At 40.2% G+C, this 22,534-nt stretch overlaps 1 protein-coding gene across 1 annotated transcript; it reads left to right on the forward strand.

Moving 5' to 3' along the window:
* Window positions 1-729: 729 nt before the first annotated feature.
* On the forward strand, window positions 730-18,598 carry klf15 (Kruppel like factor 15). The gene is made up of 3 exons (XM_042496567.2): window positions 730-926; window positions 3,944-5,423; window positions 16,591-18,598. The coding sequence occupies exons 2-3, from the start codon at window positions 4,174-4,176 to the stop codon at window positions 16,757-16,759; spliced, it is 1,419 nt and encodes a 472-aa protein (XP_042352501.1). The 5' UTR covers window positions 730-926; window positions 3,944-4,173; the 3' UTR covers window positions 16,760-18,598.
* The last annotated feature ends 3,936 nt before the right edge of the window (window positions 18,599-22,534 follow it).

A 22,534-nucleotide genomic window follows, 5' to 3' on the forward strand; every position in this document is an offset into this window, starting at 1 on the left:
TGCACATGAATACATGAGGTATATAAAATCTCACGCTTTTTAAGGAGTATGCATCTTTACGCCTGGGCCACACTGCCTACATGAGCAGCATGTGTGCATTGCCGAACCTTTTGGTTTTTTGTTTTGTCACAGACACCAGGATATACAAATATATCCGTTTGACTCAACCTTTCCTGTTTCCGTTTCAAAATAAAAGCCCCCTGACAATGTTTCTGTCAACAGAATCTCCTCAGTTGTTGGAACCAGGCATTTTTCTGTGAAACAATTGCAGAACTGCGTTGCTGACAATGTAGAAACTTTACACCTTCATTAATAAGTGGAGTATTAATTGTGGGAAAACAGTCAAACAACTGTCTGTGTGAATACCACAAGCAGGCAAGCTGCACAAGTTCAGTCTGCTCATGCATGCAGCTGGCTGAGTAGCCTCCATGTTGAAAACCATGTGCACAGAACTTTAAGACTCTAAATTTCACCCTTTAAACTGTGTCTTCTGATGAAAACATGAATTCATCTGACACACTTTATGATGTCCCTAGACACTGCTCTTTATCAGGTGCACAGCTCTCAGTTCAGCTGCCGTCCTTCACTGGGACTCCCACATGTTGTTCCACGCAGTAGAGTCTGTGAGTGACAGCACAAAAGACCCGCCCCCAGCCCACCACAACTGACCAATGAGGCTGCAGAGCGGGGACGAGCCTTCATCAGCAGCCTCTTATTTCTCACTACAGTAACCCTGGAACACACTGGCAGTCATGTGACGGTCATATAGTACAACTCAGCGAGCCTCAGTCCAGTGCGAACGCTGCTGCTGCTGCGTGGAGAGTCTCAAGGGCAAAAGCTGCTCTGAAAACACACCGATGCACCGGAGAAATACAAGCCTCCTCGCGCCTCTTGCAGTGGGATTATATTTGATTTGAGTGAACAAGGTAAGACTGGAGGTTTGTTTTATGTAATGACAGGCTGCGGGGCGCGTGTGTCCGCTCGCTGCCATATGCTGCAGCAGGCAGGACGAAAACATGTTTACGTTGAGAGCGGAGACGCGCGTCTACTCATGCGTTGTGCGCCGCGGGAGAGGACGGCAGCAAAACAGCGCGCAATCCGTGTTGTGGACTGTCAGATGAGGTCTGTTGCAGTCTAACAACAATGGAAATGAATGGATTTAGAATTAGTTTTGGTTTTGTGTTTGCAGCTGTGTATATGACAGGATTTTTAAGTTCTCCGACCCACACTCCCTGCAAATTATGATGGTGTGGAACAGTAAAATTATGTAAATTTGATTACTTTTATGCTTTAAAAAAAGATGACGTATTATTGATTTATTTTAAGAAATGTTAAGTTGCTCATGAAAAAAAGATAATTAGAAAAGAAGAAGCTTTCCTCTCAGAGAACACGTGAGGTGAATCAAAACGCGCCCGCAGGAGTCGACAGTAACGCACGAGCCTGCTGTCTAATGATAAATCTAAAGGCTGCTGTCTAAAATCTTCCTCTGCATAAAGTTGAGAGGCGGCGCTGTGACTGATTCACTGCTCTTTACGTGTCCCGTAAACAAGCCGAGCTGATTTACGCACGCTGCTCCTGGCTGCCCCACGCGGTGCTGTCTGATAATCATGTGTTTTTTTCCCCCGGTGGCCGGGTTTATTCCCGGTCACTCAGACCATGCAGGGGCCCCGGACAGGGAGGGCGGACAGAGGCGGGGGGGGCTGAGAATGACCGACGCAAGAAAATAACCTACTTATGAAGTGTGTACCAGGACATTTTTAAAAACAGATTAACAACTCCTCTCATTGTTGCTGAGACATAACTGCAACCTACTGATGTTTAACCCTTTGAAACCTGAGCAAATTGGCTTGATTTCTGTCAAAAACATGGGAAAACGGCAATAAGCAACTTAACTGACCCAAAAATTTGCAAATTTGCAAAAATATATTAAAAAAGAATAAAGGGAAAAAAAACAAGAGTGGCCCCAAAGGAAATGACCTAAAAGGCGTTAAAATTAATATAACCTGAGCAAAGTGGCTTAATTTCTGTCAGAAACATGAGAAAATGACCCCAAAAATAGCAGACAATGTAAGTAGTACACGAAAACTACCACCAAAAAAGGGGGAAACAAGTAAGAGAGAACCCAATGAACTGAAAAAGTGCTCATAAAATAAAAATAATTCTTAAAAATAATCTCAAATATGTATTGATTCTTAAAAATGTACATGTTTTCAGACGTTTTTTCCTAGCTTTTTAAGAAAATATATTTTCAAAATCCACTAAATTCTTGTAATATGTGGAACAGTTCTTGTTAAGTTGCTCCTTGCCTTCTTTTCCACTTCAGAAAAAGGAAAAAGGAAAAAACAAACCATTCTGCCAGGTTTAATTACTTGTGAAGGCCTCTGAGCACAGCCCCAGAAAAGTGATGTCAATTTTGGTTTAAAAGGGTTAAATCATACACTTTGCCAGATACTTGTATAAGCCAACATAAAAAAATAATTCTTGATTGATAACCTTGTTATGATATCATAGAAAATAAAGACATGTAATGCAGCAGATAAAAAGTGACTCAGTGTCATCTGTGTGATGTCATTAAGTTCATATTTTTGTCACTCATATTGTCACATGGCTGCTCTTCAAGTGACACTCACCTACAACTGTCAACCTGCAAAATGCTCCTGCAGCAATTAAGGATTTGCATGTACACAGACTGACCATCGTTAATGGTGATTGTGATTTTAAATGTTAAGTATTCCAATAACATTTACTGCTTTATTATCTTTTTCAGCTGTAATTTATAGGAAAGAAAAACTTCAGAACTGTCCACATCAGTTTTATTTAAAAGCCAATGTCCGAGGTCTTTTTATTGCCGCAAAATATATCTAGAGGGCTGAAAAAGTGACAGATTTTTATATTCTAGTAAGCTATCAGTCACTTAACCCTTTGAAACTTGGAGCGACAGCACTTTGTTTGTGCTGCTTTCAGATGTCTGTCACAAGTATTTAACCCTTTGAACCCAGAGCAGATTGGTGCAATTTGTTTCAAAAATTTGGGGAAAAAGGCAACGAGCTGCTTAGTAGGAAATGTCCCTCAGATTGCAATTTTTTAAAGTTTGGTGGAAAGGTCAAAGAGCTGTGTCAAACAAGCTAGGGAAAAACTATATTTGTAGTTATCATAATTAAATATTAAAATTATGTCAAAATTAAGGCCATTTCTTGTTTTTTTTAAATTAATTAACTTATTTTTTAAAACTAATTATCAGGTAATTTTCTTATACTTTTTACTAACTTATTGAAAATGTTTGTGTCATTTCTTTGTTTGTTGCTTATTGCCTTCTTCCCACATTTTTGAAAGAAATCAAGCCATTGTGCTCAGTTACATGGGCTGAAGTACCCAGCAAGCAGGAAAAGTTCCTACAGCAGTGGCTAATGTAACTTATAAGTTAAGTTGCAATTATGTTTTAAAGAAAACATTTTAATCAAATGTTCCAAGAACATTATAAGGATGTTTATCATTTCAAATAATGTTCCTATAAGGTTACATGCTGACTTAGACGCAACGTTATGACTGCAACATTCTGGGGATGTTTTGGTGATGTTGAGAGGTGACAGATCATAGACTGTTCTTTTATAAAACGTTCCCACAATGTTTCTTGAAGGAGGAACATTTTCAAAGCAACATTCGTAATATATTACTGAGGCCAGAAATTACACATTTTTAATGAAAATGTAATGTAATGTGATATATTTTAAAAAAGAAAAAAAACTTAACATTTTTTGATATTTATAGAGAATGTTACCCTAACTTTAGAAAGAACATCCTGGGAACTAAAAGAAAACTTGCAAACTTGCAATCGTGTAACACTGTTGCTTCAGAGTCAGAGTCTGTCTTTTTGCATGTGAGCAGAATGCAGGTTTGGGGTGAATATTAACAGACTTGTGTCTTTCTCTTTACTTGTGTTTAGACGTACTGTGTCCTGGCTGGAGACCTTGGATTGTAAGAGTGTTTCCCGACGCTCACTGAGGGAGCGCACCAGGTGTTCCACTATCTCACCGCAGTGGGAAGTGTGGCCTTGGTGACCCGGGTCTGTTTGACGTTACTTTCCCAGCAGCACTAGGAATAATTATCTCACAAATCCTTCCTAAAGACAGAGTCTTAGTCCAAGCAGAGACAGGCGTTTGGCAGTGTCCAGGGATGGTGGATAACTCCCTAGTGAGCAAGGGGACATTTCTTCCTTACAGCGACTCTCCACAGGCATACCGGCTTTCTGACATGGTGACGGACCTGAGCTCCTACCAGGTGATGCCGTCACCGTTTTCAGAGGACGACCTGAGCGAGTCGTCTAGCCCTCGGTCCTGCTCCAGCCCGGACTCCCAGGTGCTCAGTTCCAGTTACGGCAGCAACTCCAGCGCTGAGAGTCAGGACAGCATCCTTGACCACCTGCTGTCCCAGGCCTCTTTGGGAGGTACCAGTGGTGTACCGGCAGGGTCTGCAGCTCCTGTCCCATTATCCACTTTCTTCTGGGACTCACGGAAAGATGAGCCCTCCAAACGCGAGCCCATTAAGGAGGAGAACTTTGACTTCCTTCCCTGGTCCAATGTGGAGACAGAGGAGCAGCTGGGGGTGTCCTTCCAGCCCACACTGGAAGAGATCGAAGAATTCCTGGAGGAGAATATGGAGGTGGTAACGATGAAGCAGGAGACCCGGGAGGGTTGTTCAGAGTTGGGAGCAGAATTGGAGGAGGCTCTTGGTTTAGAGGTTGGCTTGGACTGGTGCAGGGATGCCTCCCCTGAGCCTAAGCTGGAGCCAGAGGCAAAGTATTCAGACCAGACTGTCCCCACTGCCAGCACTGCTGGCCCAACCACTGCTGCCTCTAGTGAGACCAAAACTTCATCAGTTAACTCCTCACATGAGTCCAGCACAGGGGCCAAGAAGGCCTCAGCCAGCAAACCCTCGTCAGCAGACAGTGGCACAAACAGCAGTGGGATGCCGGTCATCCTGCAGATCCAGCCCCTTCACATCAAGCAGGAGCCCACAGTCGCACCGCTCACCCCTGCGGCCCAGCCCCCGCTGCCCGCCCCGCCATCAGACATCAAAATTACGCAGCTACTCGTCAACATCCAAGGTCAGACCTTTGCCCTGGTGCCCCACATCCTGCCCTCCCCCAGTCTCAACATCTCCTCCAAGTTTGTACGCATCGCCCCAGTACCCATCGCGGCCAAGCCTCTTGGGCTCGGGGAGAGCTCAGCCAGCCAGGGATCAGGAATTCTCGTTGGAGGTCAGAAGTTCCAGAAGAACCCAGTGGCGGATCTTATCAAAATGCACAAATGCAATTTTCCCGGCTGCACCAAGATGTACACCAAGAGCAGCCACCTGAAGGCCCACCTGAGGAGGCACACGGGGGAGAAGCCTTTCGCCTGCAACTGGCAGGGCTGTGGATGGAGGTGGGTACTGCTTACTGTGTCAATCAATGTGCTGCTTTGTGCACTTGAAATTACAGGCTGACTACATCAAGCATCAGAATTAAACCCTGTACATTTTTATGTTTATGTGTTCCTTATCTCACCAGATTAGACTCATATACAGTATATGACTTGTATGAAGCCTATTTAAACGTTTGTTTTTTTCACACGACTGGGCAATAACAGCACACTTGAGCAAGCATTAGCATGATTAGCGTGAAAGCACAAGAAAATTACCTAAAAATCCACTTTAAAAAGTTACAACAATTTTGTAACATTTTTTAGATTAACTGTTTTGTCCATTTATTCTGATTAAATTGATACTAAAAAAACTTTAAAAAATGTCTTAAATCGTCTGCACAAAGAGCTTTACATGCTGCTGTCCAGGATTTCTTTGTTAATTATATTTATTGGAATTATTCTGATTAAAATTCTTTTCAGTCTACCTAAGATTTGTGAAATCCCCTGCTGTTTGGCAAATGGATTACTGTAAAGAAAATTAAATATTTTTCAATAAGTAAGTTTACAAAGTAACAATAACCATAACCATGTCCATTAATGAAAAAAAAGGATGCATTGCACTTGCATAATAAGAGGCACAATACAATGAAGTTAAATGATAATCATTGAATATGTTAATACGATTCAAATCCAGTGTCCTCAATTCAGACATTTGTCCACAGTTTTTATCTGTTTAAGTCAAAATTATATTGAACTCCCAGAGATTTCAATGGTTTCTATAATTTCTGCAAAAACCCTTGAGTCCGACCTTGTAACATAATTCTAATATGTAATTATACTTATTATAAAGAAAGTTTTTTCCTAGCTTTTTTCTTTTTCCTTGAAATTTTCCCCAGCTTAAAAAATAGTTTTCTCAATCTATCTCTCTTGCAATTTGTAGATGATTTCTTGCCATGTTGCCACCTTTTTTCCCCATGTTTCTTAAAGAAATCACACCAATTTGCTTAGGGTTCAAAGGTTTCAATCCTTGTGAAAGGCATCTTAAAGTAGCACCAGGTTTCAAAGAGTTATCTTTTATTTGTCATAGCTGCCTGTTTGGAAGCTGCAGTAATGATATGTCAGTGGGGCATGTGCATGTGCTGTGCATGGTGTCATGTTGCTCAATGGAGCCAAGTTTGGTACAGATTTTAACTGACATTTGATCTGACCTGTCGCTCTGAGGGTCATCCTGTAGCACTGGAGAGGGGACTTAGACAAACCCCTCCTTCTCCCTCAACCCCCCTAAAGCTCCAGTCAACCCAAAATTAAGAGAAGCAGCTCGACAACATGAATGTCATTATTCTTAATCAGGTTCATTACAATGCAAGCAAGGCTGCACTGGGTCTGTGTTTGTGGAGTTAGCAACGAGACAGAACTCACAATTATTCACGGATCTGCAATAGAAAAGTCGAGCTACAGCAGTTCTTTTCACGGAGCCCTGGAGCTGTAGACATCTTAAAGGCTGTCATGCAAGCCTCCCAAGTGTTAATTGGAACGATGTGATGTGGTGGCAACATAAACAGGCTGGCTTACACAATCATACTTGGTGGCAGGCAGTGAGATATCAGTGCAAGAATAGCTGGGCTGTCTTTTTTTGAGAGTGTAAACTAAATCTGGGACGGAGGATGAGGGCCACAGTCACATGGACACAACATGGGCACCTCCTGGTGAGACTCGACAGCTGTGCAGTTGCTGGGGCAGTATCTGTGTGTGTGTGTGTGTGTGTGTGTGTGTGTGTGTGTGTGTGTGTGTGTGTGTGTGTATTTGTGTATTCTAAGTATAAAGCAGCAAGATCTAATTTGGAACCTGCTGCGTGTAATGGAGAGAACTTGAATGACTGTATCAGTGAGGCAATTTCTTTACTCATTAAAGTTAGACACTTTTTTACATTTATCAGTCTGTAAGTGTGTGTGTGTGTGTGTGTGTGTGTGTGTGTGTGTGTGTGTGTGTTGCCAGTGTTGAGCTGGCAGTTTTCCTGAGGACACCAGGTCAGCCAGTGAGATCAAACTGGTTAAATAAGTGCAGTGTTTCACTTCCTCAGTCATATTGTCTTTAAACGGTGGCCCCTGACCGGTTGCCCCTGACTGGTGGCCCCTGATCAGTGACTCCTTAGAAAAGACAAAGAAAAAGGATTGTGATTGTGTTAGCAGCCCAATCACCATGTTAGCATGCTACGTTTCTGTAAACCACAAATACATTACATTTGCATTAGGCTTGAGGGGGGTATATAATATTTCATATCTTTATTAAATTTCACTGGGGTATAGGTATATGATGGTATAAGTTTCAGTACCTTTTTTGTCCAGCTTTTCAGATTAATAAATACACAAAAGAAACGAGAAATACAGCTGCACACCTTTTGAATCAACTTTCTCTCAGTCACATAAGACTGACAAAGCTTTCTTGTCTAGTTAACTCATCATAAAACACACTTCATTCAAAACTCACCCAAATCCTCTTGGTTACTCTGGATAGTAATCTAGTTAGTAAGTCCACTGTTCCAACAATCACCAGCACCGGTTTGATCCAAATAAATCCTTAATTCACCAAGTTAGATGTAAAAACATGCCATTATTCCCCAAAGTCTTTCTGCCTGCTGGCCGCTGGCTGTTTACAGTCCAGTAACTTCTCCCTCCACCACTAGGTGTCTCTGTGTATTTCAGCTCAGCTGCATGTTGCATCAGTTGAGGCTAGAGACTGAGCTCTGGTGGTGCATACTATGCACTACAAACAATGAGTCAAACAGAAAGAGGAGCATTTGTATTTATGACGGTATTAAAAAAACTATACCTTTGGGATTTCTAAATATCCTCGAACACTGTGATACCGACTGTTTGTAAAGTGATGTAGAGCTGACTGCCATCTGGATATGAAGGCGATAGTGGATGGCATATCAGCACAGCAAGACGTCTGTCAGGCTGCAGACCACTGTTTAAGACCAGCAAACAAAATCATTTTTTCTTTTAGCGACCCGCTGCTGTTTTTCTAGCAGTGATTGTGCCCCCCAAAGTGGGTATTTTAAGCCAAAACATAACCTTTTTCTAACCATAATCAAGGGGTTTTGTGCTTAAGCACAACCATCTGGATCAGGATCAAAATGCAATTGGTTCTTCTTCGGCCAGTACTGCATCCTTCACCAAGTTTCACAGAAATCAGGCCAGTAGTTTTTTTTCTATAATCCTGCTGACACAGACAAACAAAGTGCGCTGAAAAAAATTCCTCAGGGGATGTAATAAGGACAGATATGAGCCCTAGTACTAGATCATTGGGGGGTCTAAATGCTCCACACACACTCAGTACTGAGACCTGTGAGTCAGAGGCAAGTGCTAACATGGTGTGTATATGTGTGTGTGTGTGTGTGTGTGTGCGTGTGCGTGTGCGTGTGCGTGTTTTGATGTGTTTTGCATGCGTACATTGATCTATGCATATGGTATGCTGACATTTACTTGCATGAACACGTTAGTCAAACCCAGCCAGCAAGCCGGTGTGTCATTTGCATGTAGCTGCCACAGCCTGCACAGATCAGTGTCAGAGGAGCCTCCTCTTTAAACATTCAATCATTTCAAAGCCTCTGTCTGCATGCAGGTACTGAGTGATCAATAATCTCTCTTAAAAGCTTTGTGTTGGTCCATTTAACTGTGTAGCAACGAGCTGGCAACCCGCCACCATCATGTACTGTACTTGTAATGCTGTGTACGTTCTAATACAAAAAGGGAGCTGCAGAAATTTGTCCAGTAGTAATCCAGGCTGTGTGTTCCCACTAACAAAGGGCTCTTGTCTGGACACAAAAGGCAGGATGTAGTTTGGATGGAAGTGTGTGTGAGAACCAAGTTTGTGTGTGTGTGTGTGTGTGTGTGATGGGGTAAATGAGGGGGCCGACCAAGGAAAAAAGTTTGCGAATTGTGAAAGAAGCAAGCAAATGGATGAGGAGCACAGAATATATGATATATATATATATATATTTTTTTTTTTCAGAAAAGACAGGAGGAGAGTGGAAGTGGCAGAGAGTGGGGGTTAGAGAGGCTGACAGAGGGGGAGAAAAAGGCCTGTTTCAGTTTTGCACACAATCACTTGAAGGGAGCAGCAGTGAGGAAGTGGAGCGAACAAAGACAAAGTGTTGAATAGTTACCATGACTGTGGGCCAGGAACGTCCAGGCTGCCACGCTGCATGAAAAGGAAGAGAGGGATCAGTCGAAGTTCCTCACACAGAGCTGGAGGAACAGGGAGGGAACTGTGCACTCTGCATGCAACTGTAGATTTCTAATGTACAGTGCAAAGGCTCTTACAGGTAGACCAACCTCCCAAAATATCCCAGCTCATTTTTTAGTGGATTGCTTTGCTGGTCAGCTTTGCACTTCATATATTGTGAGAACATAGACTCCAGAACCGTTCTCCTGTCTCCAGAGCTATGGATCTCTAGTGCTCCATAATAACACTGAATGTTGTGAGACTCTTTGTCGCCCAGGTCATGGCAAATCTGAATGCCATATTATGGGCAATTGGACTAACCAGAAGTTCTTCAGGGAGGCAGCAACAAGCAGTTTAATAAGAAATGGCAAAAAAAATTACCAACAATTTAGAAAACGTTTTAAGAAGTTTTACCTGAAAATAGCAAAAAAGAAACAAAAGAAGAAAATGACCTCAAGAAAGTTAATTTATTTTTCTGTAACATATTTTAAATATATAATTAGAAGAATTATAAAACAGTTCTCTGGAACATATTCCCTTGTTTTTTCATCACATCTAATTATTATTACTTTAAGTAATATATATATTTTAATATATATACATTTTTTTTGCTGTTTGCAGGACATTTCTTGCTGAGTTGCTCATTATGTTTTTTTCCTTTGTTTTTGAATCAAAGCATTTTTCTCAAGTTTCAGAAGTTTAAATACTAGTGAAAGGCAAAAAAAAAAGAAAAAGAAAACGGTGGCCGATCCAGGTGTTACAGGGTTAAACCCTGTTTTGGTGGGTTCACAAGCAAAAGTAAAGTTCACTAACAAACACACACAGTGGGCTGAAGAAAAAATTCCACCCTGAAATTAAATATATAGTCTATTCTATATTTAGTTTTAAAGCTCTGTGTTGTAACAACAAAGTGGTGGCACCCAAAGAAAGGTGCTCACATTTACAAAGATGGTGTTTTGATGACATAGACAGCAAACAGTGGAGGTCATACAAAGGGAACTAAAATGATAAGAATGGTAAGAACACTGCGTTTTTCATTTCTGCTCAATAAAGACAACATTACTAGTTTGCATCATCAGCAGGGTTCTGCATCTGCCATAGTGTCAATAAGCGGGTTTCCATTTCAGATTTGTGCAAAACTGAAGCAATATTTTCAAACTGTCAGTAAAACACAAATTACGAGATGACTGTGTTTCCATAGATTGATGTTCTGCGACTTCTTCTCTGTTGATAACATTCCAAGAAGCATGGTGATGGATGTTCCAAACATTGGCAGCTTTATTTCTATTGCAGCCACCACACTAGCTGTTATTTCCAATGCAAGGCCCATAGTAAAGGCCAATAGTGTTTTCATTGAAGTTATAAAATACTCATTCAAGCATAAAAATTTTTCGAAATTGACGTGTTTCCATTTGGCATATTTTATATTCGCAATTTCAGTTTGCACAGTTTGAGAGTTAAGGGAAACCCACCTATAAGTCATGTTAAATACTGTATATCTTCCTTTGTGGCAAAACAGGTCAAAGAAAGGTATTCTGAGAGGTATTAGTTACAGTCGTTGCTTTGTGTCATCCTCTAAAAGTCGACTTAGAGCTTTTGAGCATACAGAGCTTTCACCTTTCTCAGCATACTGTGTATTTCAGTATTCACTGAGCAACTCTCCATTAATCTAAATGCCTGACTGTTATAGCTGTCCAGTACAATGGTGCCTATTTTGTCTCGAAAGAGAGTATAATATCATGAAGCCCAGGCTGTGTTACTAAACTCTGTCAGGCTGACTGTTGGCAGTATGAAGCTGGGGAGTCCCTGGGGGGGTTTCTGGGAGCAACGTGCCCGCACACACACACACACACACACACACACACACACACACACACACACACACACACACAGAAACTTACTGGATGCAGTGCACCTCTCTCTTTCAAGGTCAGAAGAAGGTTTGCAGAGAATGGACTGATTTTTATTCCTGCCTGCTTCTACAGATGCACCAACACTGGTTTCTGCTGAAAATCAGTCGGCACTAAAGCCTTCTTGGGTTTGATTCAAAATCTGTTATTCAACCGTTTAAATGAAAGCACCTTTAGCTGACATGAAATGAAAACAAATTTCTTTTGAAACAAAGAAAACTGCTTTAGATTGATTTAGTTGGGACTATAAAAAGGGACAAAAACATAAAAAAAATCATATCTGTTTGTCTGATTCTTTGTGATTTGGCGCAGCAGCAGATCCAAAGCAGATGTTGGAGCCTCAGACTTCAGAGTGGTAGTGACGGTGTTACCATTTACAAAATGGGACCATCTTTACAAACTACATAAACTGATTCTAGATCAGATTTCTGTGCATGCAGTGTAGTGGGAGACAGTGCAGTTTATAGGACATTTGTCTGAGCTAGTAGCCTCTTTTATGTTCATGTGTAAAGTTTCATCCCACATTCATCTTGCAGGGATGATGCTGACTGCTCTTCATTACACTAAATATATTCTGCATGCAACTAGGACTGTCCCCAATACCATTTTTTGGGGGGGCTCTGTATCTTTGGCACTGATCAACAGTGATTACTTGAAGCTTCCGTCAATGTGCAGATCCTGACCCCCAACAGTTTCAGTGTTAGGTGAGGGAGAGACGCTGTGTGCTTCACAGTTTCACTGTCAGGAGAGGGAGAGCCCTGGATCATCACCCCTAACATTTTAAGTATCAGGTGAAGGAGAGACATCGTGCTCCAGAGTTTCAGCATTAGATGACTCAGACTGCTTGACAGTGGATGTGACACTTTATTGTTTGGAAGGTTAAAATACTCAGTTACTCAATACAATAATCTGTGTCCATTGTTCTAAATAAGTTAAATTTCCACTTCCATGTGCATCTGACATGATAAGTGTCCTTACTATGGAAGATGAAAATTTTCCTGTTCTGTGCTGCACGACTGGGCTGCGGGGGAGCTCAGGCTATTGCATTGCAGTGCTGCTCACACTGAAATGAAAATGGCTTGACTCATTCAATAAATGTTGAGTAAAATTATCATTCCTGTCACTGTGTGTGAGACAGATGCAGCAACAGGATCATGATAAACAGAGAGACAAAGAGAGGGGCTGGTCTGATCAATACACTGTGTGCAGCTGTACAATGAAATGAGTCAAAGTTGGGGTAAAGTTGTAGTGAATTGACAAAATTGCAAGGCTGGCAGAATTCACAGGGATTGCCTGATTTCATATGAATTGTTGAGATCGCAACATGGTGAAATCCTGGAGGGACTGGTTAAAGGCATTCCAAACGCCCAAGGTGTTGGGTTCAGTGACTTTTTGTGACATTGTGCAGCTTGTGATAATTTCTGTTATCATGGACAAATTATTATAGACCTACAAGCTACTCATAATAACCTGAAAAGCTCTGTGAAATACAAACAGTGTACGAACTTCAACAAATCTAAAATTTAACATGTTCTTATTTATTTTTTCTCACAAACACTGAAATGACACTTTGAAAAAAAAACTGCGAATATCCAAGTCCATAAATTAAAAACCAAAAACCTGCCCAATTATCGAACATTTGAATAGCTAAATGTTTGCATCCAGCCTTACATGCGACACGTGTTGGTTCCTCTGGGATCCCAGTGCACTGTTGGTCCTCTTGTGAGAAGATAGAACTGGGTCAGAACCTCTGTAAAAAACAGAATCAAATCCTCGAGTCCCTGTGCAGACTTCATCAGCTTGTTTCAATCTTTACCCCTGAGTTTGTGGAAGGTGTGTTGGATGTTCTTGGAATGGTTGTATTGGCACTTTCCTCCTGTTTTAACTGCTGCCAGATGTTGCATGTTGCAATTGAATCATGTCTGTAACTGCAGCAGCTTTTCTTTAACCCATAGCTGTGAAATTGTTGTATCTACATACGACAGAGGTTTTTACTGTAGCTCCTTCCTTATGTGTTGCTGCTTAATTACAGGGTGCGATTGTATCGATTCATCATCTTGTCAGGTCAGCAGAGCAGCATCTGGGACGCAGAGCCTGGCAGGGGACAGGCGCTTTCAGAGAACTAGGTTGCCGGGAAGAAGCAGTGTAGCTGTCATCGCTGCAGCTGTAGCCAAGTAGCCTCGCATGCTAACCCTGCTGCGATGTTTCACTCACCCAAATGACTAACAGACAAATGAGCTGCAGCATCAATGTGTGAAGCATTCCTGGTTGTGAGGGGTAATTATGCTGTGTAGCTCAGTGAGAGCATCTCTGGCCTTGTGTTGTGTACATGTTAGGACAAATCGAGTCGCTACAACTACATACAAAGTAACAGCATGAAGGCGGAAACATCAAGGTGTCCATCTTTGGTTACCTCACGAGTCACTCGCCAAATTCAGAACTGTTGAATATCCTCAGAACACATAGGGGTGTTTACTGTAAATGTAAATGTTTTTGTCGTGGTTTGCTCGGAGGAGCCAAAGAGGAATAGTTTCCTCATGAACTGAACACTTTCTGCATGTGTTGTACGCAGCTGCTTTGACACGTGGAGCGGGATAATCTCTGCCAGGAACACACACTGATAAAGCAGGACTTCTCTAGCAATCACTTTTTAACCCTTTCAAATCTGGATTGGCATCACTTTTCTGGTGCTGCATTTAGGCAGAGATATTTTCTTTTCTTTTATTCGTAAAAAAAAAAGGCAATGAGCAACTTGGCAAGAAATTTTCCACATATTCAAGGAAAAGGTAGCTTCATAGATTTTTTTTTTTTAAAGTTAGGGGAAAATGTCCAGGGGAAAAAAATCCAAAAGCTAGGGGGAAAAACTATTAATCATTTTAAATTGCATATCTAAAATTATGTTACAAAATTGTGATAATTTTTAAGCACCTTTTCCAGGCTAGTTCCTTGTTTTTTTGTCTTCCATGTAATTTTCTTATACTTTGTATACGTATTCATTTCTTTATAGCTTTTGGTTCATTTCTTCTTTTGTTGCTCATTGCCTTTTTGAAAGAAATCAAGCCAATTTGTGCAGGTTTCAAAGAGTTAAACCCTTTTAAAGCATGCTTATACATGCTAGAATCTGCTATTATTGCCCAGTCACGTGAAAAAACAAACCTTTAAAGAGGGTATATATGACCAGTCAGTCTAATCTGGTAAGATAACAAACACATTAACATAAAAACCAACAGTGTTCAATCCTGAATGCTGTCCTGCAAATTGCAAGGTATTACTAGATATGAAAAAAATAAATAAATGCTTGGAAAAAAAATTAAAAAATATGTTTAAATGATCATAATTTCATATTTAAAATTATTTTACTAATTATTATTATTATTTATTATTATTATTATTATTTTTAGTGTACTTTTTACTTTTTTTTTCAAATTGTTTTTAGGTAATTTCTTAAGTTGCTCATTTTCCCCATGTTTTCGGGGGGTCACTATCAAGCAAATCTTTAGGCTTTGAGGTGCAAGTTCAAGTCCCTAAACTTTGTGTTTTGAGCAAGTCATTATGCGCCAAATTTAATGCCATTAGAAATGTGTCACAATAAGAGTTGGTAAAGTTACAGGAATAATAAATTATTGAAAGCTTTTTGTTTTTATGTTTTTTGACAGCATAATGATGGGGTGTGCCAACAGCATTTCATCCAATCTGAATCTAGTTTGGAATCTCTTACTGTTTCCATGTGTCTTCAGCTTTTAACAGCTGCAGCAAAAGTTAAATAAAACTCAAAGCTTAACAGCAGAAACACTACAGTTATTAGAAGTAGTGACATTTTTAGTCACACCCAAACTAATGTGAAGCAACTACATAGTTTCAGCAGTGAAGACTCACCATTCTTTTGGTTTCCATGTTATATGATGATAGTGTTACAGAGTCATGATTGTTTTGCCTAACAAATGATCTGCAGCTGAGTACAGACAAGTTTTATTTGTTTTTTAGCAAATCACCTAGGCCTTTAGCTACAGCTAATACAACTTCTGTGATCTGAAAGAGCATCTGATCATCTCAAGCAGGGAAAGGAAAAAATGCCAAGAGTATGTTTGAATGTTTTAATATCTGAGTGTGGTAGTGTGCTGGATTTTCTCCTGCTTGTGCAACATGATTTGCTTCTGTCAGATTGACTAAAATTCTATCTGTTGTCAGGAAAAACAAGAGGATTTGCTGCACACTTTAATGACATTGATTTGAATCTTATTTTTGGATATCAAGTCATCCCAAGTCAAAAGGTTAAAGTGAAATGAGTAATTTTTGCAACTCATTCATCAGAAAAATGTTAGGATACATTGAATGAAAGGATACATTCCATTTTGCATGTTAGCATACAGTGGATATGCTGAAACCTCACATGTCAACAACACTGTGGTTAACATGTTATGTTTACCTCTTAGATATAGTTAGGAAAAGTTAGGGGGGTGTCTGGCTGAAAATGCCTGGTTTTAGGGGCCTAGGTCCTGCTGGAAATGCAGCGATGTCTTAATTAAAAAAATAAAAAAATAAAAATTCTGCACCTGTATTCCTGCTAGAAAAGCAGCAACATGTTGCTAAAAACACCCATGTTTGGGCACTGAAAAGCTGCTAGAATACAGCAATGACTCACTAAAGAACAACTGGTTTTGTTGTTTTTTGGTCTCAGACAGTGATCTGCAGCTTGATAGGTCTCCCACCTGTATGACTCGCACAGGTGTCACACCATCACCCATCCCCTCTACCTCTCAGTGACAAGTCAGCTCATATATTACTGTAGAAATGTTGATATATGTATGAAATGTACAGATGTGATGTATTTATGGTTTGCAGCAATGTACAATGCCAACATTTTCATCTGGGGACTGAGCTGATTGTTTGTTAAGCTGAAGTCAAGTTGCAAGTCTGTTTTGATTTTGTCAGTTTGACTCTTAGGTCATCAGATTCCTGACTCGAGACCAAGTTATGTGGCACAAGTCCACAATTCTGACTTTTTCCATTTGTCTTTGCTGAATATCAAACAATGCATATTCTTCTTTCAGGTTTTCCCGGTCGGACGAGCTGTCCCGACACCGGCGTTCCCACTCAGGTGTCAAGCCCTACCAGTGTCCGGTCTGTGAGAAAAAGTTCGCCCGCAGTGACCATCTGTCAAAACACATCAAAGTCCACCGTTTTCCAAGAAACAGCCGGACAGTTCGTTCAGCAAACTGACGCCCTGCTGGATCATTGGGAATGCTGGGATCACTCTCATACAGACATAGGCCAGGGGAGCACAGTGTGAGTGTGAACGCACATGAGTGTGCGCGCAAATGTTTGCACCAACGTCAAGTCAGTTTGAATATGTGAGTGGAAGCATGCCTTGCTCTTTGTTTCAGCAGTCTGTGATTGTTCTAATTTATTGTACAAAAGTAAACCAGCACAGTGAGCATCCTGTCTGTAATCAGCTAATGTTTTTGCTGTTGGTGCTTTAGTATGTTGTACTCCTTATGTTTGTTCTGTCCTTATCGCCTGCCTCAGCACAAGATAAGATAAGCTTATTTTCATTCAGCCTGGATTATGTGATAGCTTTGCTAATAGTCTTGTGTGTCCATCCTACCTGGATCAAAACAACTGCCTTTAATCTTCCCAAAAGCTGCCAATGTCTTGGACATTCCTCATCTTATGCAATGTTTCGGAAGTCCGAGGAATTTGATTGGGCTCCTCATTAGCTGCTACCAGAACAGTAGTTACTCTTCCAGGGGTCCACAGATGTTTCTCATGTGAGGGTGTTCTGAAAGCTTTGTCCTAGTTCTTGCTGCCTTGCATCACAGTTTACTGACAGTTTGGTTGAGTTTACCTTTGTTATTCAACTTGGCGTTGATGCACAGGGAAAGACCAGGGAGAAATCTAGGTGAGAACTAGGGAAGACCTAAAAGAGGCCTAGAAGAGAGATAGGAGAGACCTAAGAAAGAACTAGGAGAGACCTAGAAGAGAACTTTGAGAAAACTAGGAGAGACCGAGGACAGAACTAGGGATGACCTAGAGAAGAACAAGGAGAGACCTAGGAGAGAGAATTTCCCTGGGTCTGGTTTCGCATTTAATAGTAACTTTGTAATCGTGCTGGGACCTGAGGAGGAGAATGGCAGAACAACAAAAGAAATGCAAATGTGAAATGCAACTAAAAGGTTAAGTGCACAGTGATATGTCAATCAGCCTTGATCAGTGTTATGTGATCTTTTTTATGAAGCTAAGTCATGTGTATCTACTTGCTGTATTGCTTTTCTGGCCTTACTGTACTACAAAATCCTTACTGGAGAGTCAAGTGGTTTGGAAAATCGGGCCTTTCAGTGATCCATATTGTAACAAGGTGTTAAGTGACAGTTTGAAAGCTATGTCAGCCAGTGCATTGCCCCAGAACTGAATGTCTCAGTCTGCTATTATTATTTGAAATGTTATTTTGCTGACGACTTGACACAAAATCTGCCTCAACTCTGCTTTATCTGTTACTGGAGACACCCTGACAGCCTTCGACCTCAGCCGGCAGGTTGCGTTACTTTGAGGTGACATCAGTGGACACACTACACACCATGGTGCTGAACTACCAGGACAAAAAACTTCTGGGAAATGTAGTCACAACATCCCTTTTGAGGCCATGACACACTTTGTAATTGCTCTCAAACTTTGTTTGCTGTGTGTATGTAGGGGTGTGACGATGCCGTCCATGTGTAATTCATGTGTGTACAGCGACAACAAGCAGGGGTATACAACATTGTACATCATTCCTTTCATTCAATTTTTGAATTTTTAATGCTTGTGTGAACACAGGTGTTTTATCGCATCCTATGAATGTATGTAAATATGCAGGAGTGTACATGGCTGCATCCAGGAAACACACAGAGACGATTCTGATACCATATCTTAAAACAAATCAGTGGTTGTGAAGATTTATTGTGTAAACTCTAAATGTGTACATAACTTAACGTTTCAGTACATATGAATATATTATATTTTTTTGTTTGTTCTATCCAAGATGCATTTACAAATAAAACTGAAAAGAAAGAAAAACATGTCTACACCGTTGTTGTTTTTACCAAGTGAGTGACATAATCTTTTGCAAACACGTTTTGAGGGTCAATCCCTCATCCAGCCACACCTGTTTCATCATCCTTGAGTAAATCGGCCATTACTTGCATAAGAGGTGACACAGTAAAGCCCAGAATATAACACTCAATCCAGCCAAAATTGCAGGTAAAAGCATGCCATTTTTCATCTCACCAGGTCCATGGTTATGAATTCAGAAGTACTATAAATCTAAGGGCTATTTCAGGCCAAGCATGTTCGGTTCAAAATTTTTGACTTATCTGTTTTATTTGAATTAAAATCAATGTGTAAACTGGATCACCATCTGGACTCAAGCAGCAAAACCTTGGTCCGACAAACAGGTGAGCACAATGTTGATCAAATGAAAGCACTGTTTGGTTTGTTTCTAGTGTGAAAACATTTTCTAGATTGTTCAGACATTTGGACCAATTATATAAGTTTTAGCAGACTATCATTAAGTGATAAGAGTAGTGTGGCACCTGGGAGTGTGTATTTGGTTTAACATCAGAGTAGACAGCAGATCGCAATCACAGCAAAGGAGAAATTAGCAGTTGAGTTTTTATGTAGTAACAAATGTACGGAGTAGGTTTCAGTTTGTCCATGAACAACGCAAAATGACAAAATGAGTGGTGGCATGAGGAGAAGGAGACGACTTCATAGAGTCATTCGCAAAAACAACGCTCTCCGTTCACACTTTTAAATTATTTTCTAAGAGGATGAGATAGCTACACGAGGATAGCTTAACAACAACAGCTCAAGTGACTGTTGAAGACAGCATATGGGTTTGTCATATAGAGTCTGCTTTCACATAATTCCAGTGTGAAAGCAAAACTAACAGCATCAAATGCACACAATGTAACAAAAATGCAAACCCTGGTTCGGACCTTAGTTTGGACTTTGTTTGTTTTGGTCTCAGCTGTCAAAGATCATTTTGAAAAGACATTCTGGATAGTCCATACTTCTCCTTTATATTTTTTATATTTATTTATTATATATTTTTATGCATGTAATGACAGTTGTGTTCCCTAAATCAGAGGTTTTCAAACTGTGAGGCTGTTACATAGGTCATGCAGGCAATTACAGTAGGCATGTTAACCATGTTAACCCTTTAACACCCAGGTCGACATCAGTTTTCTTAAACTGCATTCAGATGCCTTTCACAAGCATTTAAACCTCTGAAAATTTGGTTTGATTTCTTTTGAGAACATGGGAGGAAAGATAATAAGCAACTTTACAAGAATTATCCCACAATTTGGAATAAATAAGTGAAAGGTGACAAGAAAAAAAAATAGCTCGGAGGGATTATTAAATATTGTCAAAAAAATCTGGAAAATGTCCAAAAAACTATATTTTTAATTCTTATCATGATATATTTGAAATTATGTTACAGAATAACAAACATACATTAACATATAAATATATATTTTTGGCACCTATTTTTTCTTCTGTTTTTTACTTCTGTTTCTTATTTTCAGATAATTTTCTCATAACTTTTTACAAATTTCTTGCTAATTGTTGGGCCATTTCTTGTTAAGCTGATCATTGCCTCTTTCCCATGATTAAGAAAAAAATATCAAGCTTATTTCCTCAGGTTGCAAAGGATTAAAGCCTAAGCACCTGATTTCTGTAATCAGTTGTAGTGGAAAAAATGAGTAATGAATTATTCAAATGTGAACGCAGCCATGATACATGTTTTTAGATTTGGTGTCTTACACTGCCTGAGGATATCATCTCATAAATAATCACATAGAAAACCATGTAGAAGTCATCAAAGATAGACACCCTTTATAACTACAGAACTAGTCTGAAAATCATCACCTCTTTATGTTTTCTGCAGTGTCAAATGATTTTGTGTGAGAGAGCCACAGTGTTACACTTTGAAAACTGTGTAACAATAAAAGCTGTTTTCTTTAAATAAGTTGTAGTGGTCAAAGTTATTTAAATGTGTATTTATTCATATGTATATATGTCTTCATTTTTCTTGATCAAAAGGACACTTTGATTTGAAGTTATAAAATATAAACTGCTCTGCAGATTCTCAAGTATTTTCTGAGCAAAAGATAGAGGATATGAATAGTAGCTGCAAGCTACGCAGAAGTTGAGCATAAAGTCAACACTCAGAGTTAGGCATCAACCCAAAAAAAAATCCCTGTAAACTGTAAAGCTAGCTTATAAAAATCCACTCCTTGTCTGTTACACGCTTTAATTTGATTCACAATCAAAAATCACATTAGCATGTAAATACAATCAATCATAACCAATATTTACCGTCCAGTCAGTCTCTAGAAAAAGAATGGCCTGTGGTGCATGGCTGATCGTGGTAAATGGTAAATAGAATTGTACTTACATAACACTTTACTAGTTGTTTGACACTCAAAACACTTTAACACTATGAGTCACATTTAGCCATTCACACATGCATTCATACACTGGTGGCCGAGGCTACTTTACAAGGTGCCACTTTCCCACATTCATACACAGTTACACCCCAATGGCACAGCCACTGGCAGCAATTTGGGGTTCAGTATCTTCCCAAAAGATACTTCGACATGCAGACCGGAGGAGCTGGGCCATCCTTCCCATTAGAGGACGACCCGCTCTATCTCCTGACATGTTATCATATTACCTACAGCGTTAAACACATGGTGATTGTTCATCATCTGCAGCATCTATACATTGAAATAAAAGGGGAGCCCTGTACTCATCCTGAGATTAACTATTAACTTTAGAGTCACAAGATAGCTGCTACACTGTCTAATTCCAAAAGTACAATCATAGGTGAGCCAGTATAACTTATGAAGATTCTCTTTAGACACATCAGTGTACATGATTTTCCTTGGGACCTCCTGCAGTGTTGAACCCAGGAGACTTTGTTACTATATCTGAAGGCCAATTTTGGTGTGTCAAAACTTAAGCCAGTGGTGGAGAGAGTAATTTCTTATTTTAGGGGTGACATCATAGTGTTTAACTGCCAATCACAGTGCTCACTGCACAAATTAGACTGATATTTTATATATATATATATATATATATATATATTTATTATTTTTTTTTTTTAAGAAAAGATGTAAGTAAAAAAAAGAGTGTCAGGGGCGTCGGTAGCTCAGTGGATAGAGCGGGCGCCGCATGTGCAGAGGCAGAGTCCTCGCCAGAGCAGGCGCCCCATGTGCCAAGGCTGAGTCCTCGCCGCAGCGGTCACGGGTTCGACTCCGGCCTGTGCCCTTTGCTGCATGTCGTCTCCCTCGCGATGTGTCCTATCAAATTAAGGTGGAAAAAGCCCTAAATCCTAATAATCTTGAAAAACACGAGAGGAGAAACAGTAGTAAGAAATGTAAACAACTGGCTAAGGTGAGCTTTTTTATTTATCTATTTATTTATTTATTTATTTTTAGCCATTAAGCTCTTTAGAGAGAAACATTTCCTGATGGTTTGTGTTGCTGGTAAATATACTTTGTTCTTTCACACTGGACTGTGTTGTTAATATGCTAACTGGCAAACTAGCGTCAAGACAGCCTTTTGGTTTCCTTTTTTGGATTATGATTACAGACAACCACTGTCTGCTGTTGTGGAGGCATACTTCCTCCCACACAGGCACTAGTTGCTTGTTGGTGTGGTGTGTTAATGTGCAAGTTATTGATGGATGGAGACACAGCAATGTGAGGTGACACAGCAGGGTGCTTTCATTGCCACTAGTTCTCCAAACCGACATGGTTTGGTGTGTCTGTGTTGCGGTACCGAGTACCATAAATGAGAGGACCCAAGAGCAAACACAGACAAGCCGTTAAATCGTATAACAATGATTTTAATGTGCATAGGGAATGAATGAAGGGAATGGTATTGAGGGACTGAGTCCAGTGGAGGAGAGGCGAGGTAGGTGGTGAGGGCTGCTGAAGCTGGAGGGTATGG

The sequence above is a fragment of the Plectropomus leopardus genome, chromosome 2, assembly GCF_026936395.1.
Source record: "Plectropomus leopardus strain MGB_pleo_1.0 chromosome 2, ASM2693639v1, whole genome shotgun sequence".
Lineage (NCBI taxonomy): Eukaryota > Metazoa > Chordata > Actinopteri > Perciformes > Serranidae > Plectropomus > Plectropomus leopardus.